The 17,442-nt window shown below is 41.6% G+C and overlaps 1 protein-coding gene across 6 annotated transcripts in view; it reads right to left on the bottom strand.

Moving 5' to 3' along the window:
- Positions 1–17,442, bottom strand: part of piezo1 (piezo-type mechanosensitive ion channel component 1) — a 389,501-nt gene that overhangs the window by 174,241 nt on the left and 197,818 nt on the right. For all 6 annotated transcript variants that reach the window (XM_051932193.1, XM_051932192.1, XM_051932194.1 and 3 more), the window contains exons 5-6: positions 12,128–12,170; positions 6,529–6,688 (exon numbers count right to left, since the gene is read on the bottom strand). In XM_051932193.1, coding sequence (XP_051788153.1) covers positions 6,529–6,688; positions 12,128–12,170 — 203 coding nt within the window. The remainder of the gene's footprint in view (positions 1–6,528; positions 6,689–12,127; positions 12,171–17,442) is intronic.

Consider the following 17,442-nt stretch of genomic DNA (forward strand, 5'->3'; position numbering starts at 1 on the left):
TGGTTTAATTAACTATATTTGTGGTTAAAAACTTAAAAAAATATATTTACATACAGTTCGTATGGTCTGGAACGGATTAATTGTATTTACATACAATCCTATGGGGGAAATTGCTTTGGTTCACGACCAGAGTTTTGGAATGAATTATGGTCGTGAACCGAGGTTCCACTGTATAAGTTTATTAATTATGTTCATTTGTATTCACAAAGTCACCAAACTCAACTCCCCTCCTCAAGCCGCCACATTATCATGGTGGAGGGGTTTGTGTGTCCCAATGATCCTAGAAGCTCTGCTGTCAGGGGCTTTAGGCCCCTGGTAGGGTCACCCAAGGCACACTGGTCCTAGGTGAGGGACGTGACAAAGAGCGGTTCAGAAAACCTCCTATGATGCATACAAACATCGGATGGCGTTTTACCTCGCCCAGACGCGGGTCACCGGGGCCCCCCCTCTGGAGCCAGGCCTGGACCCCCCCCAATTTGAACCCGAGTGGTGTTTTGTTATTGGACCTGTGCTCGTCACGGATTGTCCATAACAAACACCATGTTCAGGCATGGGGTGTCCATATGTGCACCTGGCACCAGGACACCCCAGGCCTCAGTTCGATGATCAACTTTGTGGTCGTGTCATTGGACTTGCGGCCACATGTCCTGGACACTCGGGCGAAGAGAGGGGCGGAGCTGTCAACTTATCACCACCTGGTTGTGAGTTGTCTTCGTTGGTGGGGGGAGGATGTCGGTCAGACCTGGAAGGCCCAAATGTATAGTAAGGGTCTGCTGGGAATGTCTGGCAGAGTCCCCTATCAGAAGTAGCTTCAACTCCCACCTCCGGCAGAACTTCGACCACGTCCCGAGGGAGGTGGGGGACATTGAATCTGAATGGGCTATGTTCCGTGCCTCTATTGTTGAGGCGGCTGACCAGAACTGTGGCCATAAGGTGGTCGGTGCCTGTAGTGGCGGCAATCCCCGAACCCATTGGTGGACACCGACGGTGAGGGATGCTGTCAAGCTGAAGAAGGAGTCCTACAGGACCCTTTTGTCCTGTGGGACTCCAGAGGTGGCTAACAGGTACCAGCAGGCTAAGCAGAATGCGGCTTCGATGGTTGCTGAGGCAAAACTCGGGCGTGGAAGGAGTTTGGGGAGGCCATGGAGAATGACTTCCAGATGGTTTCGAGGAGATTCTGGTCCACCATCCGGCATCTCAGGAGGGGGAAGCAGTGTAGTGTCAACACTGTATATGGTGGGGATGGTGCGCTGCAGACCTCGACTCGGGACGTTGTGGGGAGTACTTCGAAGACCTCCTCAATCCCACTAACATGTCTTCCAATGAGGAACCAGAGCCTGGGGTGGTCAAAAAACTCCTTGGTGGCAGGGCTCCGGGGGTGGATGAGATACGCCCAGAGTTCCTCAAGGCTCTGGATGTTGTAGGACTGTCTTGGTTGACACGCCTCTGCAATATCACATGGACATCGGGGACAGTGCCTCTGGATTGGCAGACCAGGGTGGTGGTCCTCCTCTTTAAGAAGGGGGACCGGAGGGTGTGTTCCAACTACAGGGGGATCACACTCCTCAGCCTCCCTGGAAAAGTCTATTTCGGGGGTCCTGGAGAGGAGGGTCCATCAGCTAGTCGAACCTTGGGGTCAGGAGGAACAGTGTGGTTTTCGTCCTAGTCGTGGAACAGTGGACCAGCTCTACACCCTTGGCAGAGTCCTGGAGGGTGCATGGGAGTTTGCCCAACCAGTCCACATGTGTTTTGTGGACTTGGAAAAGGCATTTGACCGTGTCCCTCGGGGAATCCTGTGGGGGGTGCTCCGGGAGTATGGGGTACCGGACCCCCTGATAAGGGCTGTTCGATCCTTGCACAACTAGTGTCAGAGCTTGGTCCGCATTGCCGGCAGTAAGTCCAATGAAAGTTGAACTCCGCCAGGGCTGCCCTTTGTCACCGATTCTGTTCATAACTTTTATGGACAGAATTTCTAGGCGCAGCCAGGGCGTTGAGGGGGTCCAGTTTGGCGGGCTCAGGATTGGGTCACTGCTTTTGCAGATGATGTTGTCCTGTTTGCTTCATCAGGCCGTGATCTTCAGCTCTCTCTGAATTGGTTCGCAGCCGAGTGTGAAGCGGCTGGGATGGGAATCAGCACCTCCAAATCCGACACCATGGTTCTCAGCCGGAAAAGGGTGGAGTGCCCTCTCAGGATTGGGAGCAAGACCCTGCCCCAAATGGAACAGTGCAAGTAGCTCGGGGTCTTGTTCACGAGTGAGGTAAGAATAGAGCGAGTGAGGTAAGAATAGAGCGGGAGATCGACAGGCGGATCGGTGCGGCATCTGCAGTGATGCAGGCTCTACATCGGTCTGTCGTGGTGAAAAAGGAGCTGAGCCGAAAGGCAAAGCTCTCAGTTTACCAGTCGATCTACGTTACTACCCTCACCTATGGTCATGAGCTTTGGGTAGTGACCAAAAGAATACATGCGGCTGAAATGAGTTTCCTCCGCAGGGTGTCTGGGCTTTCCCTTAAAGATAGGGTGAGAAGCTTAGTCATCCGGGAGGAGCTCAGAGTAGAGCCACTGCTCCTCCGCATCAAGAGAAGTCAGATGAAGTGGCTCGGGTATCTGATCAGGATGCCTCCTGGACGTGCCTGGTGAGGTGTTCCAGGCACGTCCAACCGGGAGGAGGCCCCGGGAAAGACCCAGGATACGCTGGAGGGACTATGTCTCTCGGCTGGCCTGGGAACACCTCGGAATTCCCCCGGAAGAGCTAGTAGAAGTGGCCTGGGAGAGGGAAGTCTGGGCATCTCTGCTCAAGCTGCTGCCCCTGTGACCCGATCTCAGATAAGGGAAAGAGGATGGATGGATGGATGGATGGATGGATGGATGGATGGATGGATGGATGGATGGATGGATGGATGGACCAAACTCAACTGCACACATATAAGACTTACTATACTTGTCCTTGAGGGAACAGGTAACACGATTTGGGGCCACGCAATAATATGTTGTGTATACAACATATTGCTCTTGTTCCTACAAGTTAATAACTTGTGTACTTAATATACACATCTTGTGTGCACAATATATGACTTGTGACTACAACAAAACTCGTTTTAAGCCACATTGAAAATAAAACTTATTGTGTTTAAACAAGATAGTATTTCATTTATATGACACACTGGTGTGTTTTAAACTAGACAATATTTCATTAATCTTCATCATCATCATCATCATAATCTTTCATCATCTTGTGTGCACAATATACGACTTGTGACTACAACAAAACCCGTTTTAAGCCACATTTAAAATAAAACTTATTGTGTTTAAACAAGATAGTATTTCATTTATATGACACACTGGTGTGTTTTAAACTAGACAATATTTCATTAAAACTGGAACACAACAATTACTGCATTTAAAGGGGCCAATATAGCATTTAAAATCAATAACAATACAATGAAAAATAAGCTGCATCTTTGTCTGTTTCAAGCCACATAATCATCAAGCATGCAAGTACAGTGAATAGCTTTAAACTGAATAATGACTAGGGTACATTTCATTAATTTCATGTCTAGTACCAATTGACATTATCAGTTTACAAATCCTAATCCTACTTTAAAGTCATAGTAAAAAATGCACCCTCTTCGCTGTCTAAAATATTTCAGTATTTTCACATCTAGAAAGGAAGAAATTTGTGGAGACTCTTTAATGTTTATTTTATTACCTATAGGATTTGTTCAGTGGCTACTGTTGTTTGAAAATGAAAGGTTCAGCACTGCAAAAAAATTACTGAGCCAAGACAAGCATTGCTGGACAGCAAAAATTTTGAAAATCAGCTATTATTAATACATCCATCCATTATCCAACCCACTATATCCTAACACAGGGTCACGGGGGTTCTGCTGGAGCCAATCCCAGCCAACACAGGGTGCAAGGCAGGACAAAATCCCAGACAGGGCGCCAGCCCACCGCAGGGCACTCACACACACCCACACACCAAGCACACACTAAGGACAATTTAGGATCACCAATGCACCTAACCTGCATGTCTTTGGACTGTGGGAGGAAATCAGAGCACCCAAGCTGAACAGAAAGCTTTACAGTTTATGAAGTACATAGTTGGTTTTGGAGGAAAATTACAACATTCTCTGGCTACAGCTTTGTACTGATAAAAGACATGATTTTTATTATATTATCATTATTATTATAAAAAGTACTTTTTACTTTTTGTAAAGTATTTTGAAAGCAGATACTTATTTACTGCTCCTCAAGTATATTTTCTGAGTAAATTTTACAACTCAAGCTATGACATTTGAATTTTTAAGTCCAGGAGTGACAATCATCATTTGTTAACACCATTTACCAAAAATAAAAAAGCATTAGCAATAAAAAGTAATTAAAATGGTAATGTAGTTACATTTAGTAAATTTAGCCAGTAAGATTCAACAAATCCCATATACCGAATTTGTAAGGAAAATGTAAAAATGTGCACTGTGTTTACTGAGATACAAGCCACTTTATTAGGTACACCTTGCTAGTAGCAGGTTGGACCCCCTTTTGTCATCAATACTTCTTTTTAGTATAGATTAAACAAGGTGCTGGATGCATTCCTCGGGGATTTTGGTTCATAATGACATGTTAGCATCACGTACGTGTTGCCGATTTGTCGGCTGCACATCCATGATGCGCATCTCCAGTTCCACCACATCCCAAAAGTGCTCTACTGGATTGAGATCTGGCAACTGTGAGGGCCTTTTGAATACAGAGAACTCATTCTCATTTTCAAGAAACCAGTCTGAGATAATCTAAGCACTGTGAAATGGTGCACTATCTTGGTGGAAGTAGCCATCAGAAGATGGGTACACTGTGGTCATAAAGGGATGAACATGGACAGCAACAATACTCAGGTAGGCTGTGGCATTTAAACGATGCTCAATTAGTACTAAAAAATTATCCCCCATACCATTACACCACCACCATCAGCCTGAAACCTTGATACAAGCCAGGATGGATCCATGTTTTCATGTTGTTGACGCCAAATTCTGACCCTACCATCCAAATGTCACAGCAGCAATTGAGACTCATCAAACCAGGCACCATTTTTCCAATCTTCTGTTGTTCAATTTTGATGAGCCAGTGTGAATTGTAGCCTCTGTTGCCTGTTCTTAGCTGACAGGAGTGGCAACGGTTCAAGGTTCTTTTATATACGGGTGTGGTCTCCTGCTGCTGTAAGCCCATCTGTTTCAAGGTTTGAAGTGTTGTATTTTCAGAGTGGCTCTTCTGCACACCTTGGTTGTAATGAGTGGTTATTTGAGTTACTGTTGCCTTTCTATCAGCTGAAACTAGTCCGGCCATTCTCCTCTGATGTCTGGCATCAACAAGGCATTTCCAACCACAGAACTGCCACTCAATTGCCGTAGATCAGCAATTTCTGAAATATTCACACCAGCCCATCTAGCACCAACAACCATGCCATGTTCAAAGTCACTTAAATCACCTTTTTTCCCCATTCTGATGCTCGGCTTGAACTTCAGCAAGTGATCTTGACAATATCTACATACTTAAATGCAATTAGTTGCTGCCATTTGATTAGCTAATAAGATATTTGCATTAACAAGCAGTTGAAAAGGTGTACCTAATAAAGTGGCCGGTGATTGTATTTTATACGATGTCTGAATGATATTAACTATGACATATACTCTTTAATAAAACCCCTGTGTGCATCCAGTGTCCGTGTCTGTGTGTCTTCTGGTGAAGTGCGCATGCGCGGGGCACGGTGCGATGCTTTCAAAGCAGATGCTTCAAAGGCCGCCTGACGCGTCACACAAGACAGAGAGGGCGGGACCTATAAAATATCGTGCAGCCAATCCAATTGGATTTCGAGTAAATGAGGTAAGACCTAAAACATAAAACACGAAAAATCCAATTCGGTACTGAGACGTGGAGACCAGCTTCCCCATTGTTGTGCGAGTGTTCACTCTGAGGATGTCAGATTTGCGATTAAGAAGCTTAGCCCGGTAAAGTGTAAAGTGTCAGTCGTTGAAGGGGTTTTCCTAAATATACGAATTTTCATGATATTACAATATGATGACTTTTAAAAGTGGATTTATTTTCGTGCACATTACATCAATTGCTGGGGAGAATCTGCTGATTGCCCACTGTTGTGACAGAAAATTAAACGCATATTACGGAAAGCAAAGCCAGTATTACTGTCAGAGAAAATTACAGGCATTTTACGGAAAAAATTTAATGAGGTAAAAGGTCCCTTGCCATTTAATATAGACTGTTCCTACTAATGTTTATGGACTACTGTTCTAGCGCCCGTTATTGTAATGGGCTTAATGTCTAGTCCAATATAAATACCTTATTACCCACCTCAAAGCTGCAGTAGCTAGTGGCTACTAAGTAAACACTATTTAAAAAAAAGTCTGTCCTTTGTGTATTGGTAAAACAATAGTGTGGGACACAGAACCACCTCTGAATGCCTGTTTTAAACCCCAAATGGGTAGCAGTACAGTCAAATACATATTCTTCAGAAGACTAACCTGAGGAGGGCTTGTTTCCACTGGTTCGAGTTCTTCAGAAATTTTATGCTTCCTCTGCGGCAACCGATTGAAAAGACAAAGCACGATAAGTGACACAAAAAAGACACCCAAATCTGGGGCCAACAGTCGTGACGTGTTTGCAGCATCATCCACTGGAAGTCTACAATCACAGAGGAATAAGATGTCAGTGCTAAAACATTTAGAGGACAGGGTAAACCCCAAGACAGCCATACTTCTTGCATATAAATAAAATGCATTTTTCAGTGTTTTTACTGTTAATTAATTTCACTCTAAGCCATCTTTCCTTGCATACTTCAAGTATCTCTACATAAATTCTCTGTGTAATATAATAATCCATAAACAATCAGTATTACATAAATGTATTATATAATTAAGTCACACCACTAAAAGGCACCACAAAAATACTTTATCTTTCTAATACAACTTAGTTCAGTAAGATTACTACCAATAAACTTTGTTTGCTGGCTGTAAGCATCTGGATTATTAACAGGCCTGATTTTAACACTAAAAGTGCTGTTTACCATGATAATGATGAAATTATTTCATCAGCATGTGTGTCTTGCTCCTATCCTTCGTTGTCTTTTCCCAAATAACTCATTAATAAATCATTTATTTAAAAAAAAGATGGATTTTTCTTAGGGTTCTTTTTTCCTTGAAAATTAAAGAACCCTCATTACCAGCAAAAGCAATGCAATTCAATGCTGGTACCAAGATGTGAATTGATGTCTTTCTCTTGTGGCACACACTTGACCATATTGAATATCCCTGAACTCAAAAAATCCTCTCCTTCCACTGTTATTGGCATAATTTAATGTTGCAGCCCAAGTGTGAACTGCTGTCTCTGTTCTACTGACAAGCAGATAATACTGTAATCACAAAAAAATGTCACACGTATAATCACTTGCAGTATTTCACTACTATGAATTTCAAAGAAAAAAGAAGAGCCATTCAAGTAAATTAATGTTATGTTAAATTGATATTTGCATTTAACTAATTATGCTAGATTTTCTTTTATTATCATAAAGAAAAATATAGTTAAAAAGATAACGGAATGTTTTACTTCAGCTCCTACAAGCTAACATTAAAAGCAATACTCAAATACTCTAGCAATACTCTATTTACTTGTTATCCTGAGTAGAGATTGATATTGTTCTGTCTTGGAGCTGGCAAGGCATCAAGGGCAAACAGTTTCAAATCGCAACATAACTTGTTACCTATACCCTGTAACAATAAGTTTATTAGAATGTATTATAGAAGCACACCACCACAGACCCCTGGGTGATTTTTTGTGCTTTGTTTTTCTTTGAACTGTCCCTGATGATTAAAAAAAAAACTTATGCTAGACCCTATCTTGCCAATTCAGTAAATGCTTGACTTCAGGAACCTAGAAATGTTGCAGCTAGCATTTCTAATCTTGCATTCACACAATGCACATGACACATAAAAATTTGTAAAGTTGTGTGTTGACTGGTATTGTGAACTTACTAATGATTTGAAGATGGACAGTGAAGTTGGCTCTTTCAAAAATTTGCTTAAAAATGTAACAATCAGTTCAGTTCAAATTGCAGGTTAGGTGAATCAGTGTTGCAAATCTGGACTTAGTGTGTGTTTGTGTATGTGATTGTGTTCATCCTGTGATAGAAATTCTTATTTTACTCGACCAACACACATTATGTTGCCTTTCTGGTGGTGTGATGAGCAAAATGCAGGAAGGTGGGACACTGAAAACATTTTCACAAACGCAGCAACCCAACAACGTATGAAAATGTGACAATATTTTTATTTTATTTTTTTTTTAGCTTGATGCCAGCACACACCCTTGATTGTACCAAGATGCCAGAAGGATCAAAGCAACTTGGGATTTCATTATATACAACCTACCATTTAAGAAAAAAACATATGATTTGAATAAACACCTGCTGTCAACATTGTGGCATTTTCACCTAAGCATTGTCTCATAGAATTCATACAACTTTGCTGTCTTATCAGACACATGACACAAGTCTGTACAGAAATGTAACATTTATTGTAAGCAATGGCAGAATACAACCACTGATGAACAGGGCAATGTTGATAATCTTTAATACATTACATATAGAGCAAGCCTAAGTTTGTTGTCAAATTGGATAGCCCCTGATGTAAATAGCAAACCTACACTAAATGCTATTCCCTATTTGGGGAAAGATCTCGCTCAAATGGTAGGATAAGGCTTTCTGAAACAGTGATATACTTGTCTAAGCCTACTAGATGTACCATCCTGCCAAATTTCAGCTTCTTAAATGAATGGGAAATAGTGTTTTTGTTGATGAGTTACTGAATGAGTCGATTAACGTTTCATTATATACAGTGATCCCTCGCTATATCGCGCTTCGCCTTTCGCGGCTTCACTCTATCGCGGATTTTATATGTAAGCATATTTAAATATATATTGCGGATTTTTTGCTGGTTCGCGGATTTCTGAGGACAATGGGTCTTTTAATTTCTGGTACATGCTTTCTCAGTTGGTTTGTCCAGTTGATTTCATACAAGGGACGCTATTGGCAGATGTCTGAGAAGCTACCCAACTTACTTTCTTTCTCTCTCTTGCGCTGACTATCTGTGATCCTGACTAGGGGGTGTGAGCAGGGGGGCTGTTTGCACACCTAGACGATAACGGACGCTCGTCTAAAAATGCTGAAAGATTATCTTCACGTTGCTACCTTCTGTGTGAAGCTTTTAAGTATGCTGCACGGTGCTTCGCATACTTCAAAGCTCAAAGGGCACGTATTGATTTTTGACTTTGCTTTTATCTGTCTTTCTCTCTCTCTCTCTCTCTCTGCTCCTGATGGAGGGGGTGTGAGCTGCCGCCTTCAACAGCTTTGTGCCGCGGTGGTTCGCATACTTAAAAGCCAAACAGCGTATTGATTTGTTTGCTTTTCTTTATCTCTCTGACATCTGCTCCTGACGCAAACTCCTTTGAACAGGAAGATATGTTTGCATTCTTTTAATTGTGAGACAGAACTGTCATCTCTGTCTTGTCATGGAGCACAGTTTAAACTTTTGAAAAAGAGACAAATGTTTGTTTGCAGTGTTTGAATAACGTTCCTGTCTCTCTACAACCTCCTGTGTTTCTGCGCAAATCTGTGACCCAAGAATGACAATATAAAAATAACCATATAAACATATGGTTTCTACTTCGCGGATTTTCTTATTTCGCGGGTGGCTCTGGAACGCAACCCCCGCGATGGAGGAGGGATTACTGTATTTTGTTATGGTATTACATGTATTTATTTCTTTTATTGTTGTTTTTAAGCGGCTGTGTGTCTTACATTTGCTTTTTTTCTGTTATATTATTATTCTGTTCTGCACCTTTAAATGTTCTTATGTCCGTTGTGTTCTGTGGGTGGAGCCCCAAGAGGCGGGACACCAGCCATTACCAAGTAGTAGCCCTTCCAATTGCTAGGGCAAAGCTGATGGACAGCACAGGCATTGTGCGTTAAAATCTATTGAAGTTGCTGCAAGTACTGTGCCTCTTATTGTATATTCTGGATATTTGATTATTTTTAACCTTTTACTGGGTTATTTTTACTGATTGCTTCTTTTTGAACCTTTGCAAAATTTTTGCTTTTCTAATAATTATTTATTTTTACAAATTTCATCTGAAAACTAGAATCCCTTAAGTCTACGAAAAAAACTTGTAATCCTGGGCCACCTTAAATTCCTTCGCACCTCTCCATCAACGTCTTCTGTTTTGCAAATGTGTCGATCAGCACTGGCAGCAAGCTATCCTATTCCCCCACCGAAGCAGCTTTAGTTGTACAGCAAGTTCTCTCAACTCAAGTCTGTTTATTTGGGTGTGAGGTGCCTTGAACAGAACTTTGCACAATACTTTGGCAAGCTCTGTAAGCCCTACCATTACATTGAAGGACACGCATGTGGCAGATTCAATGGCAGAATGACGCCCGACCTCTTGCTGCATTCAAACGGTGCCATCTTTCGCCTATACGCCTGGTGCAGCTGCACTGTTCTTATGTTTGAGTGGACGTTTCTTGTGGGGAGTGCTTCTGTTCTCTTTCTCCGATGTAGGACCCTCATCCTCATCTGAGTTTATGTGTGAGTGGAAGTTTCTTGTGGGGAGTGCTTCTGTTCTCTTTCTCCGATGTAGGACCCTCATCCTCATCTGAGTTCACCTCTATTATAGCACATCTTTATTTGAAATCTAACTGTGTCAGATCAGGGGGAGTGTGAACGTGACAGAGAGAATAACCGCTACTCCAGCCAAGCAGACATATACGGGTGTGTGTGTATCGTATCCTATCCCAATTTCGTTTTACTTTGATTAAATTCTTGAAAAAAACTCACTTGTTTTGTTATATCTGTGTCTTTTGTGAAAGTGTTTATTTGATATTTGGACTTCAGTCTTCACACTTTATACACTTCACGTCAGCATTTGGCCAATTATTAGTAGAACATGAAAAAACAATTCTGTTTTAGTTATGTGTTCAACATTTCTTGCCTCACATTTCCTATCATTCAGCATATACACAGATCATTGTAGACACGGAACACACATGAAATGTATGTGTTCTAAATAACGATATGTTATTTACCCTATACAATTCAAGGCACCTCACACCCAAAAAAAAAAATTGAGCTTAGAGAACTAAAGCTTTGTCAGTGGGAAAATGGGATAGCAGACTGCCTGCTGCCAGTGCTAATCAACACGTGCAAAACAAAAGACGCTGATGAGGAGGTGTGAGGGAATTTGAGGTGGTCTGGGTTTATGAGTTTTTTCATAGGCTTCAGGGATTCTAGTGTTAAAACTGAGTGTCATTGTGAATAATGCTGCACATCCTCTCTCTGACACAACAACACTAAGAAATTTCAGCCAATTAATTATTCAGTAGAAGTGTGTCAAGAAACGCAACTGAGGCTCCTTTATATCAACAGCAATGCATTTGCATAATACCTCACTGTGACAGTGAAAGCTAAGTCAGAAATTAATTCTTTTTAATTTACTTTTGGTCAGACCAAAGTGTGTGTGTATGTTTATTTATTTAATAGTTTTTTTTACTTATCTATCAATTTATGTATTTATTTATTTAAAGAGCTTCTATAAAGCTTCTGGGGACAAATAATCAGTGATTAGTGATGCCTTTTGGGGGTCCTTAAAGCCACATTCTCGTTATGGTTCTAACTCCAACTCATGACACACGTAAAGTCCAACATTTTATTTGCCAAACATCAAGAACTACCATCAAACTTTGGAGAACAGGATGACCATATGCAATAGGCTCAAAATTTTCAAATACCTCAATATCCTAAAGTCTCTCAGTAGACAAAAAAATTTTAGCTGTCATGGCAGAGTTTTGCCAAAACTGCATATTATTATATTAATATCATCATCCTTTGTTTAGCAGATGCCTTTATCAAAAGCTTACATTCTAGAAAGCAGGTCATATTTTATTGGGCAAAAATTGTCTACATATAAAATGTAAAGCAACTGCAAAGTTTCTAGTTGTACGTACTCTCTTAATTACTCCTTACTGTCTTTACCTGACCATTCACCTTCTCCTCACTGTAGATATGCCTTACATACCTGGATACACCAATGTGTCTTGAAAGGACTTCCCACTTGCTGCCTGTAAGAAATTAAGACAGCATGAACTTTCATAATTACAGTTAAAATACTAACAAAAATAAATTAAACAAAGTACTAATTTATTAGTATTTATTAAAATACTAACAAAAATAAATTAAAGTACTAAACAGACTCTAATCAAAATAGGACTAATTTTTTACATTTTCAAACAGTCACTAATTAAAATACTTATAAAAGCAGCAAAATGCAAAAAAAAATGTCTTTCAAATGTTAATTATTATACATACTGTAGCATTCTGCTGTATATATTATTTCAAATCTTTTTACACAGCAAATGTGAATATAATGCTACAACACACATCTAATGACACAATGCATACTCTGACATTCAACATTTAGTTACATTTATAGAGTGAGAATGCATGAAGTATCTCTATTCAGGCCCGGTCTTAGGTATTATGGGGCCCTAGGCGAAAGGGGGGTCCAGGGGCCCCCTGAGGGGGGCGGAGCCCCCCTGGAAGCTCTGTGAAATGCGTGAAAATTAGACCAAGGAGTCGATCCGGGGCCCCCCGGACGCTGGGGCCCTAGGCGGTCGCCTACTTCGCCTATGCCTAAGGCCGGGCCTGCTCTATTCATTGTTTTGCCACAAATGTGTTTCTCTTTAACTACATCTAAATAAATATTTTGATGGCCGGATTGTGGTAGGGTCTAGGGTTTTGTGGGATCTTCAAATGCAGAACAAATAAAGAAATACACAAACATATAAGCAATACTCAAAAGTCTAGAAGACGACAACAGGCAGCCTTAAAAAGCTTAAAAATATATCAAGACTGGAAGAGGTGCATTTAAAGCCCGCTTTTAATGGCTATATATCCACTGTGGCCTATAGGGGGCATTGAATAACTTCAAACCCCAAGACAAAACTTCACAACATAGTCCTGGGTTCAAACAAAAGGCGTTTATTTCGGACAATAGCTCCACAGGGTTTATGTTTCCTTCCTTTTTGACCCCCCAACAAGCAAGACGTTTCTCCTCCTACACCTCCAATGCAGTCTTATCCACCTAATCCCGACACTGACCTCCCAGCACGAGATGACTGTGTTTCCTTTAACACATACAGTACTTATATTTTTTAATTAAAATATTAAAGAAATAAGCCTTTTCAAAAAATAAAACGGCAAATACCATGAGCACTATATAAATTTTTGGGCTTAAAGTGAATCTGCATTTACTACAATCAAAACTGACAATCAGAAAGTCAATAAAATGTAATGACTAGTGAAACGTATAAATTACAATAATTTTTAGAGTTGTGAATAATCTTGAGTGTTTTTTTTTACTGAGCTCTGAAAAATATGGCCATGCCACTGTAGCACATCAATGCACAAAAGTTTTATTTTTAAGTGCTCCCACAAAATAATAGGACAAAAGAGAGCATTTACATAAGTTATACCAAAATACTATATTGAAACAATATCATATCCCACATTGATGGTTGCTTCTCATTAAAGAACTCCATTCTTTTCTGAATTAGTACTTTATACACCTTTGTCTAAACCCTGTCAGAATAAACTATTTTATATTAATCAATTATCCTACTTTAATTAGAGGACAAAACAAACTACCCATCAACACTTAATATAATATAGTGATTTATTTAGTTTTATTTTATCTGGATACTTAAATAACGGTAAGCTACAAGGATTTTACAATTCTTTTGTAAATTCAGTTTCTGTTCCCTGTACAACTAATGGTTTACCCTATTTAAGGGCAATCACGCAAGCACCAAGTCAAGTCAATTTTATTTATGGAGTATATTTAAAACAACAGAATTTGACCAAAGTACTGTACAGTTCCCATACACACCAATACATATATACAGTAAATAAATACACCAAATTACATAAAAAACATTTAAAAAACAGTTTCTCTCAAGCAAAAGATAAGGCAAAAAGATTTCAGACTGGCTTTAAAAGTTGGCACTGATCTAATATAAAATGGTAGACTATTCCAAGGCTTAGGGACAGCTACTGCAAATGCACAGTCCCCTCTGTGCTTATATCCATACATCGGCATGACTGTTAACTTCTGGTCAGAGGACCTAATTGATCATAAGGGTGTGAGAGGTCCATAAGATAAGGGGGGGTTGGGGGGGGGGGCTAAACCATTCAGAGGCATAAAAACAAACAGTAATAGCTTAATCTCAATCCTGTAGCAAACAGGAAACCAGTGAAGATAAGCTAAAATTGGTGTGATGTAATTCTGCTTTTGTGTGCCTGTTAGAAGTCTAGCTGCAGTGTTCCGGACCAAATGAAGATAATCAAGGGATGAAATTAACTCCAGGGTACGACGAGTTGCAAAAACCAAGCTGAGAAGAGACAAAAGCATGAATTAGTTTTTGAAACTCATCTGTACAAAGAAAAAGCTTGACTTTAGCTAGTATGCTGAGCTGATAGAAACAGGCTTTTACAATGGAGTTAATTTGTTTATCTGGTTTGAGGACATTATCAAAAATCACAGCAAGATTTTTTGTGAAGGGTTTACAGTAGGTTGCCAAAGGGCCAAGTTTACCTGTAGCAGCAGAAGTAAGATCAGAAGATCCAAAACATACAATCACTGTTTTTTGTCATTTAAACTAATAAAATTCACTGGCATCCATATTTTGATGTCTTTCAGACATTCCAGTAAGGGTTTAAGAGAATTTGTTACGTTCACTTTCAGTGGAAGATACACAGTATCTGTGTATCATCTGCATAGCAATTCCTTTATATATATATTTTTTTTTAAATGGACCCTAAGGGCAACATGTACAATGAAAAAAAGAATAGGTTCAACAGTAGATCCTTGAGGAACCCCACAGGTGAGAGGGGACAAGGAAGAGAAGAAAATGCCCAGACTGACTGAAAAGCTTCAGTTTGTTAGGTATTACCAGAACCATTCCAAAGCAGTTCTCTGGATAACCACATGCTGCTCAAGATGGGCGATAATGATGTCATAATCAACTGCATGATCTAAAAGCAACAAGACAGCAGTATCCCCAGAGTCACTTACTAATAAAAGATTGTTTAGAACTGTGGTGTACCTTAAAACCAGACTGAAATAATTCCAAAGTTCCATTTTCATTTAAAAAGGTTTGCAGTTGAAGAAAAATAACCTTCTCCATAACATTAGAAAGAAAAGTTAACCTCTAGATAGGTCTGCAGTTTAAGAACTCTGTAAAATCAAGTCAAGTCAAGTTAGGGAGCATGCACTTGTACAGTGCGTTGCTGCACTCAATACACGACGAAACAACTTGGGATTCCAGTTGGCAACCCCCCCAAGCAAACATGCAGTCCAGTCCCACCCTCCAGAAATGACCCTCTATCTGCCGCAGCCAGGTGTTACGTGGGTGACCCCTTGGCCTGGTCCAGCCACTCGGGTCCCCAACAATGAGGATCCTGCAAGCCGGATCACCCTCAGGGAAATGCGCCACATGGCCGTAGTGCCGTAACTGACGCTCCCTCACAATGCAGGTAATGTGCCTCATTCGAGACTCCATGAGCAATCGCTCATTCGACACAAAGTCAAACCAACGGTACCCAAGGATTGTCCGGAGAGACACAGTACCAAAAAAGGATTCCAGTCTTCACCTCAGGTCACTGGATCGCAACCATATAGCAAGACAGGAAGCACCAGGACTCTAAAGACTTGGACCTTTGTCCTTTTGCATAGATATCGGGAGCGCCACACACCCCGTTCCAGCGACCTCATGACCCCCCATGCTCTCCCAATCCGTCTACTGACTTCATAGGAAGAGCCACCAGAGACATGAATGTCACTGCCAAAGTAAGTAAACGTCTCGACAAGGTCAACACTCTCTCTGCAAACAGACACGCTGTTGATGTCTGTGCCCAAGAGGTCATTAAAGGCCTGGATCTTGGTTTTTATCCAGGACACTCACAAGCCCAGACACTCAGACTCCTCACTCAGTCTCTCGAGCACCCTGATCAGAGCCTCCATTGACTCCGTGAAGATCACAGCATTGTCAGCAAAGTCAAGATCCATAAATTTTTCTTCACCAACAGATGCCCCACAGCTGCTGGACCCTACGACCTTGCCCAACATCCAGTCCATACAAGCATTGAACAGAATAGGAGCAAGAACACACCCCTGATGAACCCCAGAATCTACTGAGAAAAACACACAGGTTCTGCCTCCACTCTGCACAGCACTCAGTACCAGTGTACAGGCCATGATATCCAGCAACCTCGAGGGGATCCTGCAAACCCTCAGGATGTCCCACAGGGTAGCTCGAGTAACTGAGTCGAAACGCTTTACAAAAATCGACAAAGGCTGCAAAGAAACTCTCCCAATATTCGCGTTTGCACTCCATGAGAACCCTCAGTGCCAGGATGCGGTTGATGGTAGATTTCTTAGGCGTAAAACTAGACTGTTCCGGTCGCTGGTAGGTGAGCAAGTGATCACGGATCCTATTGAGGACGACCCTAGCAAGGACCTTACCCGGCACCAAGAGCAGTGTTATCCCCCTGTAGTTGCTGCAATCCAGGCGATCACCCTTCCCTTTCCAGATTTTTTTCCAGTCAGTTGGGATAATGCCAGTCTCCCAGATGGAAGCAAAGATTGCTTAAAATGCCAGGAGGACAGCCTTACCACCAGCCTGGAGAAGTTCACCCCAGATACCACAGACCCCTGCAGCCTTTCCCCCCTTCAGCTGGTTCACCACCTGTGCAATCTCAGTGAGATTGCGTGGGTCACAGCTAATTGGAGGATCAGCCTTAAGAACCGTGGACCCCGAGATATCCAACGTGCTAGCCGGAGGATCAGCTTTGAACAACTGCTCAAAGTAGCTGGCCCAGCAAGTCACTGCACTGTCATCCGTAAGGACCATTCTATCAGCCGCCCTGACTGCGACTCTCCGAGGAACAGATTCGTATGTGCGTAATGCTTTGATACCTCTATAAGCAGGGCGTGGGTCGCTAGACCACAGACGGTGTGTCACTTGCTCACAGATTCCTCTAACAGCCGTCCTTCTCAGTTCCCGGTACAGACCAGAGTTGCCATTGAGCCATGCGCTGCGACTCCTCTTGATGATATCCAGTGTGCCCTGCGAGATGAAACACCTCCTTCTGGGAACACCGGTAACAGCAACACAACCCTCAACAAACTTCAGAGTCTTGTCACGGAAGGTCTCCCACATCACACTAAGATCGGCAGTCGTACCCAAATCTGCAAGTTCCTCACACAAACTGCATGCAGACTCATTAGAAATAGCCTGATCTTGGAGTCTGGTCAAATCCAAGCTCATTTTTCTA

This window comes from Erpetoichthys calabaricus, chromosome 9 (assembly GCF_900747795.2).
Source record: "Erpetoichthys calabaricus chromosome 9, fErpCal1.3, whole genome shotgun sequence".
NCBI classification, from domain to species: Eukaryota; Metazoa; Chordata; class Cladistia; order Polypteriformes; family Polypteridae; genus Erpetoichthys; species Erpetoichthys calabaricus.